This window comes from Stegostoma tigrinum, chromosome 8, assembly GCF_030684315.1.
Source record: "Stegostoma tigrinum isolate sSteTig4 chromosome 8, sSteTig4.hap1, whole genome shotgun sequence".
Classification (NCBI taxonomy): Eukaryota; Metazoa; Chordata; class Chondrichthyes; order Orectolobiformes; family Stegostomatidae; genus Stegostoma; species Stegostoma tigrinum.
In genome coordinates, this window is record NC_081361.1 from 12,326,598 (window position 1) to 12,351,235 (window position 24,638).

The 24,638-nt window shown below is 41.2% G+C and overlaps 1 protein-coding gene across 2 annotated transcripts in view; it reads right to left on the reverse strand.

The window, feature by feature from the left end:
- The window catches only part of atf6 (activating transcription factor 6), a 305,742-nt gene that overhangs the window by 229,800 nt on the left and 51,304 nt on the right, over positions 1–24,638 (reverse strand). For both annotated transcript variants that reach the window (XM_048539583.2, XM_048539582.2), the window contains 3 exons: positions 20,868–21,053; positions 15,509–15,600; positions 1,678–1,809 (listed from right to left, as the gene is read on the reverse strand). In XM_048539583.2, coding sequence (XP_048395540.2) covers positions 1,678–1,809; positions 15,509–15,600; positions 20,868–21,053 — 410 coding nt within the window. The remainder of the gene's footprint in view (positions 1–1,677; positions 1,810–15,508; positions 15,601–20,867; positions 21,054–24,638) is intronic.

Genomic DNA, 24,638 nt, shown 5'->3' on the forward strand with positions numbered 1-24,638 from the left:
GACTAGTATTTGAGGATTCTGGATCTGTACTCGATGGAGTGGAGACGGATAAGGGGGTATCTGATTGGAACATATAGATACTGACAGGTCCAGAAAGAGTGGACTTGGAGAAGACGTAGGAGAGAACAGGGCCTGAAGGCACAGTCTCAGAGTGAACAGAAGACCCTATAGAACCGAGATGAGGAAGAATTTCTTTAATATGAGGGTGCTGAATCTGTGGGACTCATTACCACATAAGGATGTTGAGGCGAAGTCATTAAGTGTCTTGAAGACAGAGATAGATAGGTTCTTGATTAGGAAAGGGATCAAGGATTCCAGGAAGATGGCAGGAGAATGAGGTTGAGACACATATCAGCCATGGAGCAGTGGAACAGACTGATGGGACAAATGGTCTATTTCTGTTCCTATACATTATGGTTTCCTCAGTCGAAGCATCTGTGGAGCACTTTTTAACAAGAATCAACCCACAATTAACATGCAGGCCTGGCCTCAAAAACGAATAACAGCTCATTTTTTAAAAATTTAAATCACAAGCTGATGTTCATAGTGCAAATGTGATCTTTGACAGCTCAGCTCACAGTTAAACCAAAAACTATAACAAGAATAAGATAAAATAATGAGCAATAATAAGACAAAATAACAAGCGAGGCTTCCAAGAAAACGTAAGGCTCCTATTAAATGTGGAGAAATTGATTCCCGTTATGGGAAAGAGGGCGTAATGTCAGAATAAAAAGTGTCTCCCTGTGAGGATAGAGGCGATGGGGAAATTTTGTTCTTATCAAAGTGAAGTTGAGAATTACCAGATCTCTGCCATTCAATGGGCTGATAGGCCTAGGTCTCGTCCTACATATTAATCTCTTATTAATGGGTGTTTGGATGGTAGGAAGAACTCTCATCAGGCTGATGCCTTCTTCAGAAGTAGGAAGATCAGAGAAGGTAGGAAATTCTTCCTTAGCTAAAGACAAGAAGGTGATCACCTCAATCCAAAGAGCTCAACAATTACGCAACTCAAAGCATCCAGGTGTTTTCGGAGACCAATAAACTGCTCTCCCATATCAAGGGTCATACATTTTTCCAATCATTTTGGCTTATGCATCATATTTAGTTTGTTAAAAAGCAACAATTTATCTTCAAATCAGTTCTAAGTCTTGACTGCTACTTTGGATAATCTCTGTCTCCCAAGCCTTAGAACCTACACTGACTAGCATATCATCTTCACAACTCCTGATTAAGCAGCTATAATAAAATGTCTATTGTGTTTTTTGTTCAATTTCATATGTTACAGTTCTGAAGAAGGGTTATTGGATCAAAACAGATGCTGTCAGAGCTGGTGAGTATCTCCAGCAATTTCTGTTCTTGTTTCAGATCTTTATTATCCACAGTTCTTTGTTTTATTTTAGGTAAAGTGTCTTGTTGGAGGCAAACATACATCATTCTCTCTATGGTAAAATCCTACATAGTTTGAAGTTCACTGCTGCTTGACATCACAGATTTTTTTTCTTAAATGTACGAAGAATTGAGATATGAAAATCTTTAAAGGTAAAACATTTACTTTTTAAGATAATGAGATGAAAGAGATTTTTATGGCAGGTTAGAGGAAGAGAATAGAAGGACAGTAAAGTTTAAGAATATTTTACAATGATAACATGCATGTATGTTGTGATTGGGCAAAGTTACCTGTAGTTCTCCTCTGTAAACTTTTCAGTTTCCTGGAAGCCTCCATTTTCATCAGAAAATCCCAACAGATGTCTACTGTGAGTAGCAGGACTGCCACTGGGCTGAAGCGCAGCAGAATGTTTCTCCCAAACACTTAATAAGAACACAGAAACAATTACTTTTGCAACTGACTGATCATATTTAAACTTATCACGCCCTGGTAGCATTTTTGAAAATATTTGATTCTCAAAAGTTCTCTGCAATTAACTTTTCACTCAATTGAGAGGTGGAGGCTTTGTGCAAAGAAATATTTTGCAAATTTATTTTCTACTAACTGTAAGGTTCAAACACTTTCCTTATAAAGCTCACCACCATTGCAGGTGCAATATCACTACATCCAAAAAATAAGTGTATTCTTAAACCTCACAATTAGATCTCCACCAGCACCAACACCACTCGACATCCTGCAGACTTGCCCAAATGAGATTATCCCATGCAAAATTAATGTTAATTTTGTTTCTTTTAAATTCTGTTTGCAGAAAAATCAGTTCAAGCTGCTGAAACACATTTCAAATCAGAACAATAAAAACCAGTGATAATTCTTTTGGATCCAGATCCAATTATTGGCAGAGCAGTCACTAAAATTGGTCAGATACACAGTATGAAATTTTCCACTGTACAACAAACTTTAGCCTTCTGCAAACATCAATTTCAAATCAAGGGGGAAGATAGGACTCAATTACTGAAAAGAAAATGTAGCATTTTCACTGCAATATGTAGGTGTCAATAAAATATCATTTAAAAGTGATAAGCTTGTCCCATTGTTTATGGGAGGACAGACTGGTGATGTGGGGTTGATTTTAAATCTGTTGAACTATTTACTAATTAAAAGGTCTTAAAAGTTCCTTGCTGTTGAAGAAAGAAGTGATGTTTTGCTATCATGGTGAATAAATTTGTTGTGAAAAGGATGTCAAAAATAAGTCACACAATCAAGATTAATAAGCGGTTTTCAAGTTGGATGTTGCAACAAGATTAAAAACAGAAGAAATTTGCAACAGAATTTCTGATACTTATTTAAGAAGTTACATTTAGAAGTGAAATGGTTTTACACATTTTCAGCTGACAAGATGCCACAATGGTGAGGGAAGCTTTTCTATTGACAGGTTCACATCTGACACCAAATCCTAACTACACTTTGAATCACAGTATCATGGGATTACAAACTCCACAAATTAACAGCCAAAAATAAACTGACAGTCCACTTGAATTTTGTTGCAACATCCAGGTTGAGAACTGCTTATTAATCTTGACTAAGTGTGATTTATTCTTGACATGCTCCTCACAACAAATTTATTCAGAACAGCATAGCATCACTTCTTTGTTCAACAGCAAGGAATTTTCAAGACCATTTAATTACCAAATAGTTCAACAAATTTAAAATCAATCCCACATCACTGGGTGTGTCCTCCAAAATAACTAGGGACTTTAATCCCATTGTATCAAAACAATTTTTTTAAAAACTCAGTTTAGCATAGCATACCAAATGCAGAGAAAATTCCAAAGCATGCTTAAATTGTGACATGCCCTGAAATATACCCATAATATCTCGCTTCTAATGTGGTTTCACAAACTTGCATTAACCAACTTCAACAGACCAAAATGTCCCACTGCACTTCACAACTGCCACAGTTTCACACACTACTGAGAGATGTTAGAACAGGTGATCAAAAGGGAAACATCCTGAATGACTGGACAGAAGGTGGTTTGTCTAAAGCACATCAACAGTACGAAGAAAGTGGCAGTAGTTGACTTTTCTCAAGAGAAGGTGAAGCATATTGGTAAAGAAATGTCTCTTTCAGAGAATCTAACAGTTGAAATATATTAACCAATTCTTCAGATCAGAATGTCCATGGATAGTGTGGAAGAGGCTTTCATAGTCTAATGTTTTTGATGCAGAAATGAGATACATTAGGCACTACCTTCTTATACTATAGAATGCTTCTTAAAGTTTGTGGCGCCACTGAAAAAAACAAGAGATTTTATTTATTGCAGCTTTTAAATTGTCAAGGTACATCTACAAAGTCATGATTATATGGCTGTGAAATGTATCACTTGGAACACCAGGTTAATTAATACATATGATGTTTAGTTACCAAAGAGAGACTTCAGTTGTGTGGAGTCAGTAAAAGAACAAGGAATTGCAGAAAAGGGTTGTGTGTTTTGCACTGCATTTGATTTTCAGTCACCTGACATCTTAATTCTCCACCTGTCACTGTGTTCTCAGCCTTTCCTACACAGCTCAACTGAAGCTTAAACTAAGCTCAACAAATAATACATTAGTGTCTGATCAGACACTTCAAACTTCCAGGATCGATGCCAAATTCAACAATTTCAGATCATAACCCCGCCACCCCCCATTCCCAGTTTTTCCAGATAGCAACTGTTGGTATAAGTTGTTACCCCTATTTGAACTGTCTCTTGGCCCAATTTCTGTTTCTTTCCTTGTTCCATTACTACCTCCTTCTGTTTTGCACCAGGATCCTTTTTGTCATATGTCTTTCACACAATGAAAATCCTTTTCTTTGCTCTTCTCCATTCATACTGTACTTCCACTGTTACTGCCTATTCTGCTGAGTCTTCCAGACATCTTTTTTCAACTTTCATATGCCCGGCACGAGAAGTTAACTGCTTTTCTTGGACTAAGAATTTACCGAAGCAAGTCTTTTAGTATTATGAAGGCATTCAGAGAATAAATAGAGAGATTTTGGGAATTCAAAACTAGGATAAGTACATGATTGTCAACAATAAATCTAACAAGTAACTAACATTAAACTTGATCAGAAAATAGAGTCAGAGTAATACAGCATGACCCATCTGCCTCTAAACCCTTCCCACCCATGTACTAATCCAAATGTTTTTTAACATGCTGCTACTGTACCTGCCTCAACCACTTTCTCTGGCAGCCTATTCCATATAGGTATACTTAAATCTTTCCCCTCTCATCTTAAATCCATGCCCTCTAGTTTTCAATTCCCCATCCGAGAAAAAGATAATATGCATTCATCCTATCTATGTCCTTCATGGTTTTTTACACCTCAATAAAGTCACTCCTCAATCTCCTATATTCCAAGGAATAAAATCCTATTCTGGCCAAACTCTCCCTATAACTCAGTCCTACTCATCGTGGCAACATCCTTGTAAATCTTCTTTGCACACTTCCCACTTTAACTAAGTCTTTCCAATAACAGGGTGACCAAAACGGTACACAATACTCCAAGAGCAGCCTCACCAATGACTTACACAACTGTAACATAACATCCCAATCCCTTTACTTAGTATTTCCACCATTGAAGGCCAGCATGCCAAATGACTTCTTCACCACCCTGTCTACCTGTGATGCTGCTTTCAATGAACTATGTACTTGTATTGTTAGGTCCCTCTGCTCCACAACACTCCTCAGGACCTTACTAGTTACTGTACAAGGTCTACGTTGGTTTGACTTTCCAAAGTGCAACACCTCACACTTATCTGTATTGAATTGCATTTGCCAATCTTCAGCCCACTTCCCCACCTGATCAAGAACCCTCTGTAATATCTGATTACCTTTCACACCATCAAGGGTATGGCCTAAATTTCTATCATTCACAAACTTACCAATCATGCACCGTACATTCACATCCAGCTCATTTACATAAGTAACAAATAACAAAGCCTCCAGCATCGATCCCTGTGGCATGCTACTAGTCACAGGCCTCCAATCCAAGAAAAAAATCTACAACCATTACCCTGTTCTTTCGATCATCGAGCCAGCTTTGAATCCAATTAGCTAGCTCTCCCTGAATCCCATGCAGCCGAACCTTCATGACTAACCCACTGTGTAGAACCTTATCAAAGGCCTTATTAAAGTCCACATAGTCCATAAAGTCCAACATCCATTGCCCTACTCATCTATCCTCTTGGTTACCTCTTCTAAAAACTCAAAGATTTGTCAGACATGGCTTCCCGTGCACAAATTCGTGCTGACTATCCAAATGTTGGTTGATTCTGTCCCTCAGTATCCTCTCCAATAACTGGCGACTACTGATGTCAGGCTCAGTGGCCTGTGGTTCCTTGGCTTGTCTTTGCTACCTTTCTTAAGCAATGGAACAACATTAGCCACCCTCCAGTCTTCTCTAACTTCACCAGTGGCTAAAGATGGAGCAAAAACTTCTGCAAGGTTCTCTGCAATTTCCTCCCTAGCTTCCTGCAATGTCCGACTTGTTCAGGCCAGGGGATTTATCCATCTTAATGCAAACTCAGGCTGCAAACACCTCTTCTCTGGTAATATTAATGCAATCCAAAATATTCCCATTTGTTTCCCCTATTTTCTTAGCATCCATGATTCTTTCTCAGCAAACATGGAGGAGAAATATTCATTAAAAATCTCCCCCATCTCCTTTGGCTCCACACATATATGGCCATGCTGATCTTTAAAGGGGCCTAAGCTCTTCCTAGCCACCTTTTTACTCCTAATATAGCTTATGAAATCTCTTGGATCTAGCAGATAATATTAAAGATAATCCCATGTCATACTCTTTCTTTGTTCTTCTGAATTCCCTCTTAAGTGTGCTCCTACACTTTTTATAGGCATCTAGGGAGTCACTTGAGCCTGATAACTTAAACACAATGCATGTCATCCTCTTTTTCTTGACCAGCGCATCAATATCCCTCAATCAGCAAGGGGTTCCTCAACCTGCCATCTTTTCCCTTCAGCCTAACAGGGACATACTGTCCCTGGACTCTTGAAATCACACTTTTAAAAGCCTCCCATTTGCCAGTCATTCCTTGTCCATCAGATAGACTCACCCAAACGACCACTGCTAGGTTCTACCTATGGCCCCAAAATTGGCTCTGCTCCAGCTTAGCATCTTTACCTCTGAACATGTCCTATCTTTTTCCTTAACTATGTTAAAACTGAGCATGCTATGGTCACTGGATCCAAAAAGTGTTCTCCGACTGACACTTCAGTCACTTGCCTAACCTCGTTTCCTAAGGTGATGTCCAGTGTTGCACCCTCCAGAGTAGGGCCATCTACATATTGATTTAGGAAACATTCTCAGATGCATTTGACAAATTCCACCCAGTCCAGGCCTTTTACACTCTGGGTGGCCCTCAATACAGGGGAGATCAAAATCTCCAACCATTTCAACTCTGTATTACTAGTGCAGAGTAGAGAAGGCTAATAGCAACAATACATTCAAGCGAAAGTTGCACAGGCGCATAAGGAAGAAAGGATGTTGACCGAATGAGACAAAGCAAGTTTGCCAAGAGGATCAGTACTGCATAAACACAACACATGCTTAGATTGAATGGCCCATTTCTGTTAATTCCTCATAATTTTGCATCTTTAAGGACATTACATGAATTTGTCTGCATGCCTTACTGACAGCTTAGTAATTAATACATACAATTAGTACTCTGAAATTATGTGACAAGAAATTACTATAATCTAATAGATAGTGGGCTCGAGACAGTTGAAGCTGCAGTTAGATATCAAAGTTGGGCGAGTGAAAATCCTTGAAGTTTGATGCTACCTGGTATTATTGGGTTTGATGAAATCTATCAACAATGAACCAAAGTTTGTGCTACCCACCCACCACATTTTTAGCACAACTTGGAATGGGTTTGAAAGGTGATATAATTAGAGGATGTCAAACTTAAGATTAAAGGGAACTTCAGCAGCCTTTCAATGTCTTGACCAGTTTTACATTTGGGATCAAACTTGTTCATTTGGCCAATTTCCCTGCCACTGAAGTTGCAATTTCTGCAATGATACAAACCTCCCGAGTGTATCTTCTTCTTGCCTGATTCTGCCTTCATCCACCATCTACGTTTGCCTATATTTCCTCCAGAAGCCAATAGACAGCGAGTGTGATCAAGAACCCTGGTTCAATTTCACATCCCATCATCTATGCAGGAGTGCGAGGCTTAATTACACAAACACCTCTAGCATCTCAGCTCAAAATAAGTCATTCATGTGCCAGAGATTGAAGCATGACAGCTTCCTCAGTTCTTGGCTCAACTACTCAGAGCAGGAACTTGATTTTGGAATTTAAGACTTTTTTCTTATTCCATCCCCTGGGCTGTGTGTGTGGAGTTTCACATTCTCTGCATGTCTGCATGGGTTTCCTCCCACAGTCCAAGGATGTGCACGACAGGCGGATTGGCCATGCTAGATTATCCATAGTGTTCAGTCAAGTCTAGTTTAGGTGCATTAGCCATGGAAATGCAGGATTATATGGGATGGATCTAGGTGGGATGTTCTTTAGAGGGTCAGTGTGGACTTGTTCAGCCAATTGGCCTGTTTCCACACTGGAGGAATTTTATTTTAAAAATGCAAGGTTAGAAACAGGTGGTTGCATGCTGAGGCCTTTTCACGGCTCACTCGAGTTGACTGGAAAATTGCTTGCTTTCGGCAAGTCACATATAAGGGTAGATTCTGTCAAAAAAATTAACAACATTAGTACACGGTTTTATTCATTTAAAACGGGTGAACAGTTTGGAGCAAGAAGTAGTATCCTGCGAATTTTGAATCTCAAGTTCTGGCCAATTTGCAGCACCTCAGTTTTAACTTAGCAAAACTGGCATCACAGTTAATCACCTCCTGATATTCATAAAGTGGCAGACTTACACATTAATTACCTATTACCATCAGCACAGGTATTAGTTCTCAATTCCAATATTTAACAGTGCAAGTACTCTTCTACTCACTTGGTATTTGTCAATGACTGCCACTCAATCTTGGTTACCGTTCACGTGAGCAATTTTAGGGAAAAAGTCTCCCTCTTTAATGTTGCAAATAATTGTAGGTTGTGTTAAAAAAAGTCATTTATATTTTAATCTTATCCATCATTTCTTCATTTTATTGCTCTTTCTGACCTGATTGTACATCGAATTTATCCTAGCCCTCAGTTCTTCCTATGCTTGTTTCTTAATGCTTGAAACTGACTGATGAAGGAAATACACCTTGTCCAATAATTTGCCAAGGTTCAACTGCCCTATTGCTTTCAGTGCACTACAACACCTACCACTTTTGCAACTAAGACATTGTAGAACCTAAACCTACATTAACAAAATCTAACCGAAAGTCACACAAGTTTTCATGCTCCAGAAAAATGTGGGTGAATAACTTGGAATTTGAGACTGATTGACTCAACATCTAGTGAGCAGAAATAGTGATCACAAAAACAAAATCAGCTTTAGGAAATTACCAATTAAAATACAGTGAAAACCAAGTAGCACTAAACTAACTCACTTCAATTCCTCGCGATTGAAGGCTATGTGACAAAGTTTCACCACAGGATGAAAATTACATCACAAGTACAAAATCAGATCTCCATATAATTCTGAATCGCAGCATTTACAAAAAGCAATTTTAGACAGCTTGTGTTTTGTACCCAAGGGACATTAACAAAACCAACTTAAGCTGTTGGATTTTCTTCCTAAAAGAAGAAACGGAATCTCTACCCGGGTCTCAAAAATTCCCAGTCTACGGCCAAAAAATCTATCTACGCCAAGCCGAACCTATGTTGGCAGAATACACCTCTCAACCAGACAGTATTAGTAGTGTTCCCACAGAACGTACTGAGAACTCATTCACTACTCGGAATAGATCAGACTGCAACCAAAGGGGAGTAGATCAGGACACACTAAGTCTTGTACCTTTCAGAAACTTTGAGATGTTTACACAGGTAACAGAATATTTTAGGATCAAAAAGTAAACTGCAAATAACAAATTGGCTGTGAATAAACAATAAAATGCAGCTCAGGTGTTTTTTGTATCTGAGTAGCTGTCAGAGAGGTCAGCCATCAAGTCTGGAACTCCCTGTCATATGTGTACAAATGAGGCTCTAACATTTTGGTTCGGAAATTTCATGTTGTGTTATTAAAGAACGGCTATTCAACATAAAATCAAAGACATAGTCTGTTATAAAACATTAATGATATGAAACATGAAGTACTGAGAAGAGTTTTAAGTCATACTTTCAGTGAAGCTACAAGCAATTGTAAAGATTGAAATCAAGTAAATTACAACGCTTCATCCTCCGACACTTCCGCCATCTACAATCCGACCCCACCACCGAAGACATTTTTCCATCCCCACCCTTGTCTGCTTTCCGGAGAGACCACTCTCTCCGTGACTCCCTTGTTTGCTTCACACTGCCCTCCAACCCCACCACACCCGGCACCTTCCCCTGCAACAGCAGGAAATGCCACACTTGCCCACACACCTCCTCCCTCACCCCTATCCCAGGCCCCAAGATGACTTTCCATATTAAGCAGAGGTTCACCTGCACATCTGACAATGTGGTATACTGCATCCATTGTACCCGGTGTGGCTTCCTCTACATTGGGAAAACCAAGCGGAAGCTTGGGGACCGCTTTGCAGAACACCTCCGCTCGGTTCGCAATAAACAACTGCACCTCCCAGTCGCAAACCATTTCCACTCCCCCTCCCATTCTTTAGATGACATGTCCATCATGGGCCTCCTGCAGTGCCACAATGATGCCACCCGAAGGTTGCAGGAACAGCAACTCATATTCCGCTTGGGAACCTTGCAGCCTAATGGTATCAATGTGGACTTCACCAGCTTCAAAATCTCCCCTTCCCCCACCGCATCCCAAAACCAGCCCGGTTCGTCCCCTCCCCCCACTGCACCAGACAACCAGCCCAGCTCTTCCCCTCCACCCACTGCATCCCAAAACCAGTCCAACTTGTCTCTGCCTCCCTAACCTGTTCTTGTTCTCGCCCATCCCTTCCTCCCACCCCAAGCCGCACCTCCATCTCCTACCTACTAACCTCATCCCACCTCCTTGACCTGTCCGTCTTCCCTGGACTGACCTATCCCGTCCCCACCTATACTCTCCTCTCCACCTTCAGTCCGCCTCCCCCTCTCCCTATTTATTCCAGAACTCTCACCCCATCCCCCTCTCTGATGAAGGGTCTAGGCCCGAAACATCAGCTTTTGTGCTCCTGAGATGCTGCTTGGCCTGCTGTGTTCATCCAGCCTCACATTTTATTAAGTTAAAATAGTTGGCAGGTTTCTAAACCGAAACAGGGGTTCAGAAAATACTCTTGCTTGGGACCTGTTAAGAGAAGAGTGAACACAGCCAAGATTTTAACATATTATTAAAGGAAACAATAGGCATACAGTGCAGTGGGTATGCTTAAAAAAAAAGGAAGTTAAGGTTCGACTATAACCAAGAAACGACAAACTACATGCAAGTTAATGAGTGATATCACTGTCAGTGGACTTTTTAAAATTAACAGTGAATGTGAACTCATTGAAAGCATCAAAAAGCTTAATGAATAAGTTGGTTTATCAATATGGTCCTTTGGTTTCCATGTACTTTTAAGGCTATCAATTTCCAAATATTTACTCTGCCAATGCAATACATGAGCCCTTGACCAGCAATGGCCCTACCCCTGAGCCAGGAGACCTGGATTCAAGTTCCACTTTCTCCAGAGATGTGTCATAAATTCATGAACAGGTTGATTAAATTATGCTCTGTTATGCTGGATAATTTTAGACTCTGCATTTCAGATGTCTCATGGATATTGATCAGTTGTTTACTTCCTTGAAAGTTACTTGCTGTTAAATTTTGATAAAATATATCATGAATACATTAAATTTTCTTTTGAAAAAGACTATTCAGCAATTGGTAGAAGTCCAACGTTTCTACAATGATCGTACCTTGTGATGTTGAAATATGGCAAAACATGACACGTCACTTTGTTGTTAAGCTTAAAACAAAGCGATTTGATCAACAGTCACATGAAAAACACAGTCTTCTTTGCTAGCTATTAATTATAGCTAATATTCATTGCTTTTTGATCTGACCAATTGCAGAGGTGCTGGAATCTTACAAGATCTGAAATTATCTAGATTTTTAATCAGCCTTTTCAGGACATTACTACACATCTCTGAAGGTGTGCTTTGAACCCAGGCATCCTGGTTCAGAGACAGGAACATTGCCACTGAAGCACAGCAGCTCAAGAATGGTGGAAAAAGTATTTGAAAATTGACAGCAGTCTTCACAAGTACACATGCAAGAAATTTTGGAGTGTCAAAGAGCTTCCAGTAATGTCAAAGATAGTCTTAGATGTGAAGATGGCGAGAAACTGTTGCCATTTAAGGTAGTTGGCAAAGAAACAATTTGTACAGAAAGAATCTGTTCTGTACCACCTGGACGTGGTGGATACAAGCAAGCATGAGATACGTATGTATAATAAGAAAGAAGGTAGTGAAAAAGTGGGAAATTATAGACTGGTATTAGGGAAAATGCTAGAGTGATAAAAGATTTAATATCAGAGCATTTGGAAACAGTGACAGAGTTAGACAGTGTCAGCATGAATTTACAAAAGGGAAAACATGCTTTACAAATCTACTGGAGTTTTTTTGAGGACATAACGAGTAAACTTGATACAGGAGAGCCAGTACGTGTGGTTTGTTTGAACTTTCAGAAGGTTTTCAATATGCAATATTTAGAGAGGTAATCATGCAATATTAATGCACATGGGATTGGGATGGTGTACTGATGTGGATAGCGAATTGGAAATTGAGTAGGAATAAATGGGTTACTTTTCTAGTAGCAGCCAGTGACCTGTGGGGTAGTGCAGGGATCTGTTTGAACCATAGCTGTTGGCAATGCACGTTCATGATTTACATGAGGGAACTGAATATAATTTCTCAATGACACAAAACTGGGTGGGAAGTTCAACTGTGAGGAGGATGCAGAGATACTTCATTTGTAACTTAGGCAAATTGATAGAGTGGGCAAATGTGTGCAGATGCAATATTATGTGAGTAAATGTTGAGGTTATCCAGCTTGGTAGTAAAAACAGGAAGGTTGATCATTAGTTGAATGGCAATAAATTGAGAACGAGTGAGTGTGGAACAAGACCTAGGTGTCCTTGTGCACCAGTCACTGAAGGTAGGCATGCAGGTGCAGTAGGTGGCAAAGAAGGCAAATGGCACACTGGCCTTCATAATAAGAGGATTTGATTATGGGAGCAAGGACATCTTGCTTCACTTGCATACAGTCTTCGTGAGACCACCACTGGAGTATTCTGTGTCGTTTTGGCTTCCTTATCTGAGGAAGTGAGGATGGAGAGAAGTTATGTATCAGGTCCCAAGGAGATGTGGTGAGTACCACATCAGGGTTGGGGTGGGTGAAAGATGTTTAGTGGGTATAGTTGAGGATGTGTGAGGCAAGTTTGTGAATCAGTTAAATCATTACATGGAAGCTAGACTAAACGTTTAATAGTCTAACTTTTCGTGACTATTTGCTAAACTCCAGAGGAACTCATTGGAGTTCTTTGATTTAAAAACAGACATTTGGACGACTCCAAACGATTATTTGGCTATTGGAAAACCTGGATTTTTGTGTTTTGTTTTGCAGGGGGTCGGTGTTGGGTCCACTGCTGTTCGTCACTTTTATAAACGACCTGGATGAGGGCATAGAAGGATGGGTTAGTAAATTTGCAGATGACACTAAGGTCGGTGGAGTTGTGGACAGTGACGAAGGATGCTGTAGGTTGCAGAGAGACATAGATAAGCTGCAGAGCTGGGCTGAGAGGTGACAAATGGAGTTTAATGCGGACAAGTGTGAGGTGATGCACTTTGGTAGGAGTAACCGGAATGCAAAGTACTGGGCTAATGGTAAGATTCTTGGTAGTGTAGATAAGTAGAGACATCTCGGTGTCCATGTACACAGATCCTTGAAAGTTGCCACCCAGGTTGACAGGGCTGTTAAGAAGGCATACAGTGTTTTAGCTTTTATTAATAGAGTTCCAGAACCAAGAGGTTATGCTGCAGCTGTATAAAACTCTGGTGCGGCCACACTTGGAGTATTCTGTACAGTTCTGGTCACCGCATTATAAGAAGGATGTGGAAGCTTTGGAAAGGGTGCAGAGGAGATTTACTACGATGTTGTCTGGTATGGAGGCAAGGTCTTACGAGGAAAGGCTGAGGGACTTGAGGCTTTTTTCATTAGAGAGAAGGTGGTTGACAGGTGACTTAATTGAGACATAGAAGATAATCAGAGGGTTAGATAGGGTGGATAGGGAGAGCCTTTTTCCTCGGATGGTGACGGTGAGCACGAGGGGGCATAGCTTTAAATTGAGGGGTGAAAGATATAGGACAGATGTCAGAGGTAGTTTCTTTACTCAGAGTAGTAAGGGTATGGAACGCTTTGCCTGCAACAGTAGTAGATTCGCCAACTTTAAGTTGTCATTGGACAAGCAAATGGATGTACATGGAATAGTGTAGATTAGATGGGCTTCAGATTGGTATGGCAGGTCAGCACAACATCGAGGGCCGAAGGGCCTGTACTGTGCTGTAACGTTCTATCTTCTATGTTCTACAAGAAAAAGTAGATAGATAGAGACAAGGAAAAGGTAAACAAAAAGGAGGAGACTAGAATCAAGCAGTACTTGAACTGACTGGCCATTTAACTTCCAAGTCTGCTATTAGATACAAAGAGATTAACCACAAAACTACCTCTGATTACTATGGGGTTCGAACCGCAGTCCAGCTGCCAGAAATCAGCTGACTGCTGTAACATATCATTATGCCAGGGTGTAACTTCTCTGATCAAAACATTGTTTTAACCTCATAAGTATCAAATAGAATTTAAGGAGCTACCAAGGTGGCATATCTTGGGCCAAAATATTGTTACATCATTCCTTGTACTACTGGACAGCTTAGTAAAAGCAATGACAACTTCAAAAGCTGAGAAAACTGAAATGCCAACAAATGTCTGAGTGCTTTCTCCATCATCACAATCAATAGGATACGAGATTAATTCATAATTAAATGAGGAGTAGGCAGATATAGCTTCAGATTTGGCATACAAACATAGTACTGAATACACTGGGTCTTTTAATCTTGTGGGCTCAGCAGACTTCTTAAACATTGACCTAATGCTTGCAACAGAACTATATCGTTTGGAAAATTCAACACTCTTCAAGTGGTAATTGCTATTGAAGTTAGTTCATCAAATGGAACGATTATTAGTTATAATGGTAAACACAATAATTGGTAATATTTGACTCAAATCCTGAGAAACGGTTAAAATTACAATTTATAGACCATATATCACGTTCCATGTAAAAAGAAATGAATTCATACACAGAAATACCTAATAGCCGAGTTGATACAGTACTTGAATCAGCGTAGTTCTAATAAACATGCCAAAATAGGCAATAAGATTTTCCATAGAGGATAATATGCCTAGTTGTTGGAAAAGCACAAAGAAAAACACCACCACTGTCACACCAGTGTGTCCTAAGATGGATACACTGGTGACAATTTCAGCCTAAATTTCTGCCAACCAAACAGCACAGAATTTCTCCTTTTCCAATGCACCACTATCTTATCAATTTTATGAGTACTGATGAGTCATAATCTACCCGCCAGCAGCCAATCACTTGCACTCAGTTTATAAACTTGGAATCTCTTGACCTTGGTCTCCCAACTCAATCAATCAGTTCAGTACATATTCAAATTTAAAAAATGGACCACCAACACCCAAGAGCTGAACACCAAGTAACAATGAAAGAAGCTTCATTTCATTGATCATGTTACCAAATATGCAGTTTTTCCTTTATGACAAATTTACAACCATTCAAGACTGGACTTTTGCTATTCATTGCAATTCAGAGTCAATGCTATTTTCTATTCATATGTTGATCTATTATCACTCAAAATTATCAAAGACATTGCCAGTTAATGCCTCAGGCTAAGAACTCAGTCAGTTATCACAGTATTGCATGGGACAAAGCCAGGAAATTACAAGTGCTGAAACTTACCTTGCAGGACTATAACTGAGCGCAATAAACACCAGCAATATCATGGCACATACTGCTCTTCGTTTTGGAGTGGTTACTTTTAGTTGCTGATTCTGAAACAGAAGAGAGGTAGTGACATTAATCAAATCCACTGCAGATTACAAATGCATTAAACTAACACAATCTTCACAAGAGCAAGAAGCTCTTGTTATATTTGACTGCTGTCTTCTCCTTCTCCCAATCCCTTCAGGCCTCTTTTCACCCCAATACTATCACCTTACTTCATTCTCAGAACATTGTGTGATATCACCTCAAGTACCACCACATTGATATACAGCCATTTTATAGTAAAAATAATGACTTCTGCATTACATAAAGATAGCGTGTTGCATCACTTGTTATTATTTTGTGTTTCTTTCCTACCCCCTCACTGTTCATGAGGATTTTTATGACAAACCCAAGAAAAATGTGTTTCTTTCAAAGCTTGTCTTCACGAAGGATCATTTTACATCAAACCATTTGTTGAACATTCCGAGGCAAACTGGCTATAAATTATACACAGCCAGGCTATTAATTTTTCTCTCCAATGTTTAACCCTCTCAGACATTGCAACTCTCTAACACTGCATAACTTATCGCAGGCACAACCAAGTTGAGTGAGGCACAGCCAAGTTGAGTGAAGCACAATCCTGCAAATAGAGGTGACCACATATGCCTGCCTAAAAGATGCTCTAAATTTTACACAAAGGTAATGGGAACTGGAGAATCTGAAATAAAGTGTGGAGCTGGTTGAACACAGAAGGCAAAGCAGCATCTTAGGAGCACAAAAGCTGACGTTTCAGGCCTAGACCCTTCTTCAAAAAAAAGGGGGAGAGGGAGAGGGTTCTGAAATAAATAGGGAGGGCGGGGGGAGGAGGTGAATCGAGGACGAATAGACGAGAAGATAGGTGGAGAAGAGACAGACAAGTTAAAAAGGGACCCAAACCATCCACAACCTCATCACCTCAGGTGACTTCCCACCCACAGCCTCCGACCTCATTGTTCCCCAACCCCGCACCGCCCGCTTCTCTCTCCTTCCCAAAATCCACAAACCCACCTGCCCTAGTCGACCCATTGTCTCCGCCAACTCCTGCCCCACCAAACTCATCTCCACCTATCTGGACTCCCTTTTCTCCCCCTTGGTCCAGGAACTCCCTACCTACGTCCGTGACACCACCCACGCCCTCCACCTCCTCCAGGACTTCCAATTTCCCGGTCCTCAATACCTCATTTTCACCATGGACGTCCAGTCCCTATACACCTGCACTCCCCATGCAGACGGCCCAAAGGCCCTCTGCTTCTTCCTGTCCCGCAGGCCCAACCAGTCCCCCTCCACCGACACCGTCATCCACCTTGTCGAACTCGTCCTCACCCCCAACAACTTGTCCTTCGATTCCTCTCATTCCCTACAGACAAAGTGGGTGGCCATGGGTACCTGCATGGGCCCAAGCTATGCCTGCCTCTTTGTAGGTTACGTGGAACAATCCCTCTTCCATACCTACACTGGCCCTCAACCCCACCTCTTGCTCCATTACATTGATGACTGTATCAGCACCGCCTTGTGCTCCCACAAGGAGTTCGAACAGTTCACCCACATCACTGACACCTTCCACCCCAACTTCAAGTTCACCTGGACCATCTCCAACACATCTCTCACGTTCTTGGGCCTCTGTCTCCATCCTCAGGCAACCACCTGGAAACCGATATCCATTTCAAGCCCAGCGACTCCCGCAGCTACCGAGAATACACCACCTCCCACCCACCTTCCTGTAGTAATTCCATCCCCTATTCCCAATTCTTTTGCCTCTGCCGCATCCGCTCCCAGGGTGAGGCATTCAACTCCTGTATATCTCAGATGTCCTCATTTTTCAAGGGCCACAACTCCACCACCACCGCCCCCCAACCCCCGCCACCCCACCCCCACCGCAGTGGTCGAGAACGCCCTCAACCACGTCTCCCGCAACTCATCCCTCATACCCGCTCCCCGCAATAACCGCCAAAAGAGAATCCCCCTCATCCTCTCATACCACCCCACCAACCTCCGGATACAACGCATCATCCTCCGACACTTCCGCCATCTGCAATCTGACCCCACCACCAAAAACACTTTCCCTCCTCACCCTTGTATGCTTTCCAGAGGGACCACTCTCTCCGCGAATCCCTTGTCGACTCCACACTCCCCTGCAACCTCATCACACTCGGCACTTTCCCCTCGAAATGCAGGGAGTGCTACATTTGCCACCGTACCTCCTCCCCCACCTCCATCCCAGGCCCCAAGTTGACTTTCCACATCAAGCAGATATTCACCTGCACATCTGCCAAATGTGGTATATTGCATCCGCTGCATGCGTTGTGGCCTCCTTTACATCAGGGAAGCCAAGCAGAGGCTTGAGGACTGCTTTGCAGAACACCTACACTTTGTCCACAACAAACAACTCTACCTCCCAGTCGCGAACCATTTCAACTCCCCCTCCCATTCTTTAGATGACCTGACCATCCTTGGCCTCCTGCAGTGCCACAACGATGCCATCCGAAGGTTGCAGGAACAGCAATTCATATTCTGCTTGGAAACCCTGCAGCCCTATGGTATCAATGTGGATTTCACAAGCTTCAAAATCTGCCCTCCTCTTCTCCCCCCCACGACTGCATCCCAAAACCAGCCCAGCTCAGCCCCACCTCCCTAACCTGTTCTTCCTCTCACCTATCCGCTCCTCCCACCTCAGGCCACACTTCCATTTCCTACCTACTAACCTCATCCCACCCCCTTGGCCTGTCCATCATCCCCGGACTGACATATCCTCACCCTCTTTCCCATCTACACTCATCTCTACAGGCTCTATCCCCGCCCCCTGAACTTGTCTCTCACATCTCCACCTATCTTCTCCTCCAACCAATCCTTGATTTGCCTCCCCCCACCCTATTTATTTCAGAACCCTCTCCCCCTCCCCCTTTTCTGATGATAGGTCTAGGCCCGAAACTTTTGTGCTCCTAAGATACTGCTTGGCCTGCTGCATTCATCCAGCTCCACACTTTTATCTCTAAATTTTACACATATTTAACAAGGCAATTGATGCAAGAATCCAATGATTCATGAAAATGTTGTGTGCAATTTTGTTTTGCACATTCATACTTTAAAGGATGCAAAATAACTAAGTCATCAAGTCATCTACATACAACTACTAAGAAATGTCTAATTACAATACTCAGCTCTACCTCACAATCACCTCCTGTAACTCTTCATTATTGTGACTCTGGCTGACTGCTTGCCCAATACCCAGTATTGGGAGAGCAATATTTTCCCCCAACAGAATACTGGAAAAACAAAAATCATAAACTTCAGTTCACATGACAAACTGGCTCCTCGTCCTTGTCTGCGTTGAGACTTTTCTTGGGAAAAGGTTAGAGTTGATCCAGGTACAACAAGCTGAACACTGTATTAGATCAAGCTTCTATCTATCTATGCCATCAAAGAAAAATAAAGTTGCTTCTTTGCAGCTTTATGACGTCCTAATTCTGCCACTGTTACCTCTAGACTTGTCAGACGGGAAGCAAAGTGTAGATGAATAAGGTTATTGAGTGTTAGAGAATAGGTCGCAGTTCTGGGTTATCTGTGGAGTGTTGTTAGTGAGAGGCTGGCCTCGAGATCATTCCATCAGCTACCATCAGTTCTGTGGAAAGGTCACAGGACCTGCAATATTAACTATGATTTTTTTCTTCACAGATCCTACCAAATCTGCTGAGCTCTTCCAGCAACTTCTGTTTTCATTCCTGAGATCATTTGCATAATTAAGTCTCAAAATTAACAAAAACTGGTTCAGAGTTTCAGAAGTAAATCAGTTGAAATGAGGTGGTATTGGTGATCATACAGGCTTGAAATAGTTCGTCTCCGTGAGTATAATACATAGTGCATCATGGTGTCAGCACATGGGAACTAAAAACTAGTTAGTGGCATTAAGTGGACAGTAAAGACAGAACAGATGACTGCAGCATGGCAGTTGGGAACAGTCTGTTTCCCAGCAACCATCTGTCAATTTGTCAGAGTTCAGAGCTGAAGTCACAACTTTAACTAAGATCAAAGTGCTACCAACAAGGCTAAAGGCTACAAACCTATGCTAAAGGACAGACAGTCCCCTCTGTCTCTTTAAAAAAAAGCAGTTGACAAGATGCCCACTTCAAAAGAAATATCATTTCAGCTCTTGTCCAAGATGAACTCCAGAAACTTGCACAATCCACACAAGCTAAGTTAACAGCCCTGACATTCAATGCATTGGCATTTTCTATCTCAAATTTCAATACAGATCACTGAGATGGACATCAGAAATTTCTTCCATAGTTGAAACAGATGGGCCAATTATTATCAGTTTGTCAATACGCACGGATCCACTCATTATTGTGATCCACAAGATGACAAATCCATAGCCAAAATACCAAAAGATTCAAGACTGCAGAAACCACTGAAACAAGCAAACCGACATACTGGGGAGCAGATTCCAGCTTTTCCTGAGGTACAACATCACAAATTGTGCATAAGCACAGGTCAATCATATACACAATTTCCCCAGTTAAAATATGCTTGAAAGGTTATTTTATTCAATGTGTACAGGTTATGAACCACTATTTCAAAAGGCAGGGGTGAAACCTGTTCAGAAAATCACTAAAACTCTCCAGTTCTATCACTACTTTATTTCATACATTATAAAATGCATATTCCACTAGTTTTTATTTCGTTGGAAAAGTGACTACATAAACAGTTGGATAACATTAACTTGGACATTAACTTACTGAAAATGAACTCAAAACAAATGGAACAAAACCGTTATTTTCCCCCATCAAAGTGGAGTACATAGCCTCAGCTGCAGTTAAGGTCTGCTATATTGTGCAATGAGCTGTCCTTATTGGCTTGTTAGACAGAGAAAGGCTACTTGCACCCATGGACATTAGAGACCCTGTAACGCCAGTCAGAAAGAGAGTACAATCCCACTTCTGGCAAACATGTGCCCTTTGATTAAATGTAGCTCAAATGACATTTCCTCAGATGTTTACACACTTATATAGCCATATCACACATTAAACAGTTATCATGTTTCAAAGTAATTAACTGCATCTGAAGTACTTTGTGACACTTCAGTTAAGTTGTAACATAAAAAATGCTTAAGGAAAATGTTATTCTGTTTCTATTAAAAGATCTATAGCACTTTTTGAGTTTACATTATATTTTCTGACTGCGGTTTTTTCACTCTATATTGACCAATATGATGCAAGTCTATTCTCCAACCTATAATAAACTTCAATATGCAAACTTAAACTTGACTGCCTTAATGTCAGCTTAGAAAGTGGCTCACCTCCGACATCAACTCCTTAAGTTGTTTTTGTAGAGAACCGTTTTCATTCTTTAGCTTTGCATTTTCAAGCAGTGCAGACCGAAGCCTGCACTCCAAATTCAATAGATATTCCTTCTTCTTCCTCCGGGACAGGCATGCTGATTCACGGTTCTTAATCATTCTTTCTTGGCGTCTTAATGCATTTACCTAATCGAGAGCAACACAAAATGAATTTAAGTAATTGAAAACCTTACAATTCCATGCTAAATTTGCAAGCAATCAGATCTTTGATTCCAAACTCATATCAACTTTTGAGCACACATTGTGCTCCTTACTTCTGGCATTTTAGAAATTAGTCACATACTGCTTTTTAAGAACGCAATCATACATCATAATCAGATCTACAGAATAAGAGACTGGAGTCAGAGTGAGCCTTCTGACTCTTGACCCTTGATCCGGATTAAATCTTCAAGCTAACTCCAAAAACCTTTAACATCCCAAAGTGTTGTTATTCCCTTTATTACCCCAAAACTACTGATCTCTGCTTTGAGGTTGATTTTAGTTAAAACCTGAGATTATGAGAAAAGGGCAAAGGAGGAGACGAAAAAATAGTTTAATTTGAGGTGTGAGCAGAGGGAGTCGTTATCATTTTGGAGCTTTTACCTGTGTGTCGGAGTGATTCTGTCAATGCTTTGAAAGGCATGAGAATAACATCCTTCCAGCACGAGATGAAAAAGGTGGGGGTGCCAGTTCTGTTGAATGACCTATTTCTGACCTGTAAATCCTTTGCATTTTGAAGGAATCCAAACTACTCATTATCCAAGTTGCTAAAACTTGAAACAATTCCTCCTTTATTTTTATACAAGTGGATATTTCACATTACCATTCCTCAAGTACATCATCTGTTCTGTTCCTCACTCTTGTGATAATTGACATGAAGTGTTCAGCAAGAGCCATGCATAAATCTTAAGCTTCCACAGGCACATTAGTTTGCTGGACTCTAATATCACCTATACATTCTCAGCTTATTCCTTTCCTTTTTTTTAAATGTATTTATTAAGAGAGCTGTTCCCTTTCCTTGACGTTGTCAATATATTTTCATGTACATTTTACCCATGCACTTTCTGTACTTCCAAGGATAAACAGCTTTGGGTTCTTGAAATCTTTATATAACTTGTTTTTAGCCTTACCCTACATGTTCTCTCTCTGATACACAGCTTTGGGAATCCTGTGATAATACTTTTTCTGAATTGTTTCCATCTCCTCCTCGAACGTATCTACTGCAAAATGTCGATTCACTTTCAAATAGCTGTTACCAGTCCACCTTTGACAAATCACATGTCAACTTAGTAAATAGGCCTTTCTTCAATTTCCAAAGCTTTACTCCTGGTCTTTGCTTTTTTTCCCCCCATAATTGTTCTAAATCTAACTGAATTATATAATCAATTACACTAAAGTGCTCTCCCACTCATAGCCATTGCAGCTGCCCTGGCTCATTCTATAAAACCAAAAAATTGTCCATTCTTACTCACACACTATACAGCAATTAGGTTTTCCTCTCAGCATTATAAGGATTCCGTACCTCTATACCCATTATGTTGAACTTAACTAAGTTAGTTATAGTTCTGAAGAAGGGTCTTGAACCAAACGTCAACTTTCCTGCTCCTCTGATGCTGCCTGGCCTCCTGTCTTCCTCCAGCTCCACAGTATTATCATAGTTAGTGTTAGAATAGTTTGAGTCCTCAGCTTTGTTGCATTGATTTAACCTTGATAAAAGGAAAGGCAATTAGCTGTAGTCCTTCAAGGACAACAGGCATCTTTTTCTGTCGGTTGAAACAACAGTGCTGTATCCCTATAGGGCACCACTGTGGGCTTCTGGACGATGAACGGAGGCAGGCTGCCCTGAATGATAACATCTAATATGGGGAGCAGTCTCATGCTCTTGATTTTATTCATTACAACACACTAGCTAACTGAGCTAAGCAACCACCACAATTCAACCAGTGCACTGTTACAAACATCCAGACGGCTTGTGGTCTAAACTGAAATATTTTATGCAACAGTTAAAGGAGTTCTCCAGTAAGACTGACAACTCATTGAAAAGGAATATTAGCAGCTCTTACTCTCCATTATGCCTAATTTATACTATTACAGTACGTACATAACCAAATATCTCTACTGAAGTTTTCATCTTATCAATACCTTATATTTAACCAACTGGTCCAAATCTTCAATTGCCTTGCTTCAAGTAACTTTCTTTACAACTAATGTTAAACTAAGTATGAATGCAACTATTCTACCTTTCATTTAGCCCCACATTATCACAAAATTTCAAGGCAAAAGTTACAAAACTACTGACTATGCTGAAATCAAAGAAAAACACAAACTGCTGAAAAATCTCAACAAGTCTGGCATTGCGGGTCCAGTGGCACTTCTTCAGAAAAAAATCTGACCTTGTTAATAGTGCAACAAAGAACACACTTCTGAAGAACTGGGCTGGTTCAGGGATGCAGTAGGGGAAGGGGGGCCAGGCTCATCCTCACTTTGGAAAAACTTCTCCTTTAATTCTTCCCACTTTCTTTAGTGGAAAGGTGCAGCTATGGGTATCCATTTGGGCCCTAGTTATGCTAGTCTCTGTCAGGTATGTGGAAAATTCTTTGTTTCATTCCAACTCTGGCTACCACCCACAACTCTTTCTCCTGTACACCAATAACATCATTGGTGTAGCTCTCCTCTCTCATCCAGAATTGGAAAAATTCAGGAATTTCGCTTCCAATTTCCACCCAATTTCACCTTCACCTGGTCATCTCTGACTTTTCCCTTCCTGAACATCTCTGTTCCCATTTCTGAGGACAGGGTGGCCACCACAAACCATCAATTCCCACAAGTTTCCTTGACCATACATTCTTGCCCTCTGCTTCCTGTTGAGACTCTATTCCATTCCTCCAGCTCCTCCATCTCCATCACATCTGTTCCAATGATGCCAACTTTGACAAGAGGGCCTTTGAAATATCCACCATTTCCCTCAACCAAGGATTCGTCACCACCATGCTTGGCTAGCAGTCAGCTGTATCCAACATATTCCTTGCACTTCAGCCCTCAGTCCTCTTCCCTCCCACAACAGCAATAGGATCCCCCTCATCCTTACCTACCATCCCACCAGCATCTCTTTCCAAAGGATCATTAGCCACTATCTCTGCCACCTCCAGTGGAAGGTGACCATCAAACATTTACTCCCCTTCCCTTCCTTGTCAGCATTCTACTGGGACCATTCCCTCTGGGACGCCTTGGGCCACTCCTCCTCCACTCCCAACACTACTTCATACTCCTACAGCACCTTCCCATGCAATCACAGAAGGTACAACACTGGCCCGTTTGCTTCCTCTCTCCTCACTATCCCAGGCCCCCAACAGACCTTCCAGATGAAGCAGCGAGGAATTGCCTGCACTCCCGTAAATCTTGTCAACTTGTATTTACTGTCCATTATGTGGTCTCCTCTACATTGGGGAGATAAAGTGCAGGCAGGTGATCACTTTGCAGATCACTTGCATTCTGTTGCAAAAATGAACCTGGGCTTCCAGTTGCCTGCCACTTCAATACACCATTGTGTTCCCTGGCCAACATGTGTGTCTCAAGCTTGTTGCAGTGAAGCTCAGTGCAAGCTGGAAGAATAACAGCTCATTTGCTGCGTCAGAACCCTATAACCGTCTGGCCTCTCGAGTTCAATAGTTTTAAATAAGCACCTTCACCCATGTCCTTACACCCACCCCCACACAACAGGCCTTGTCGTCA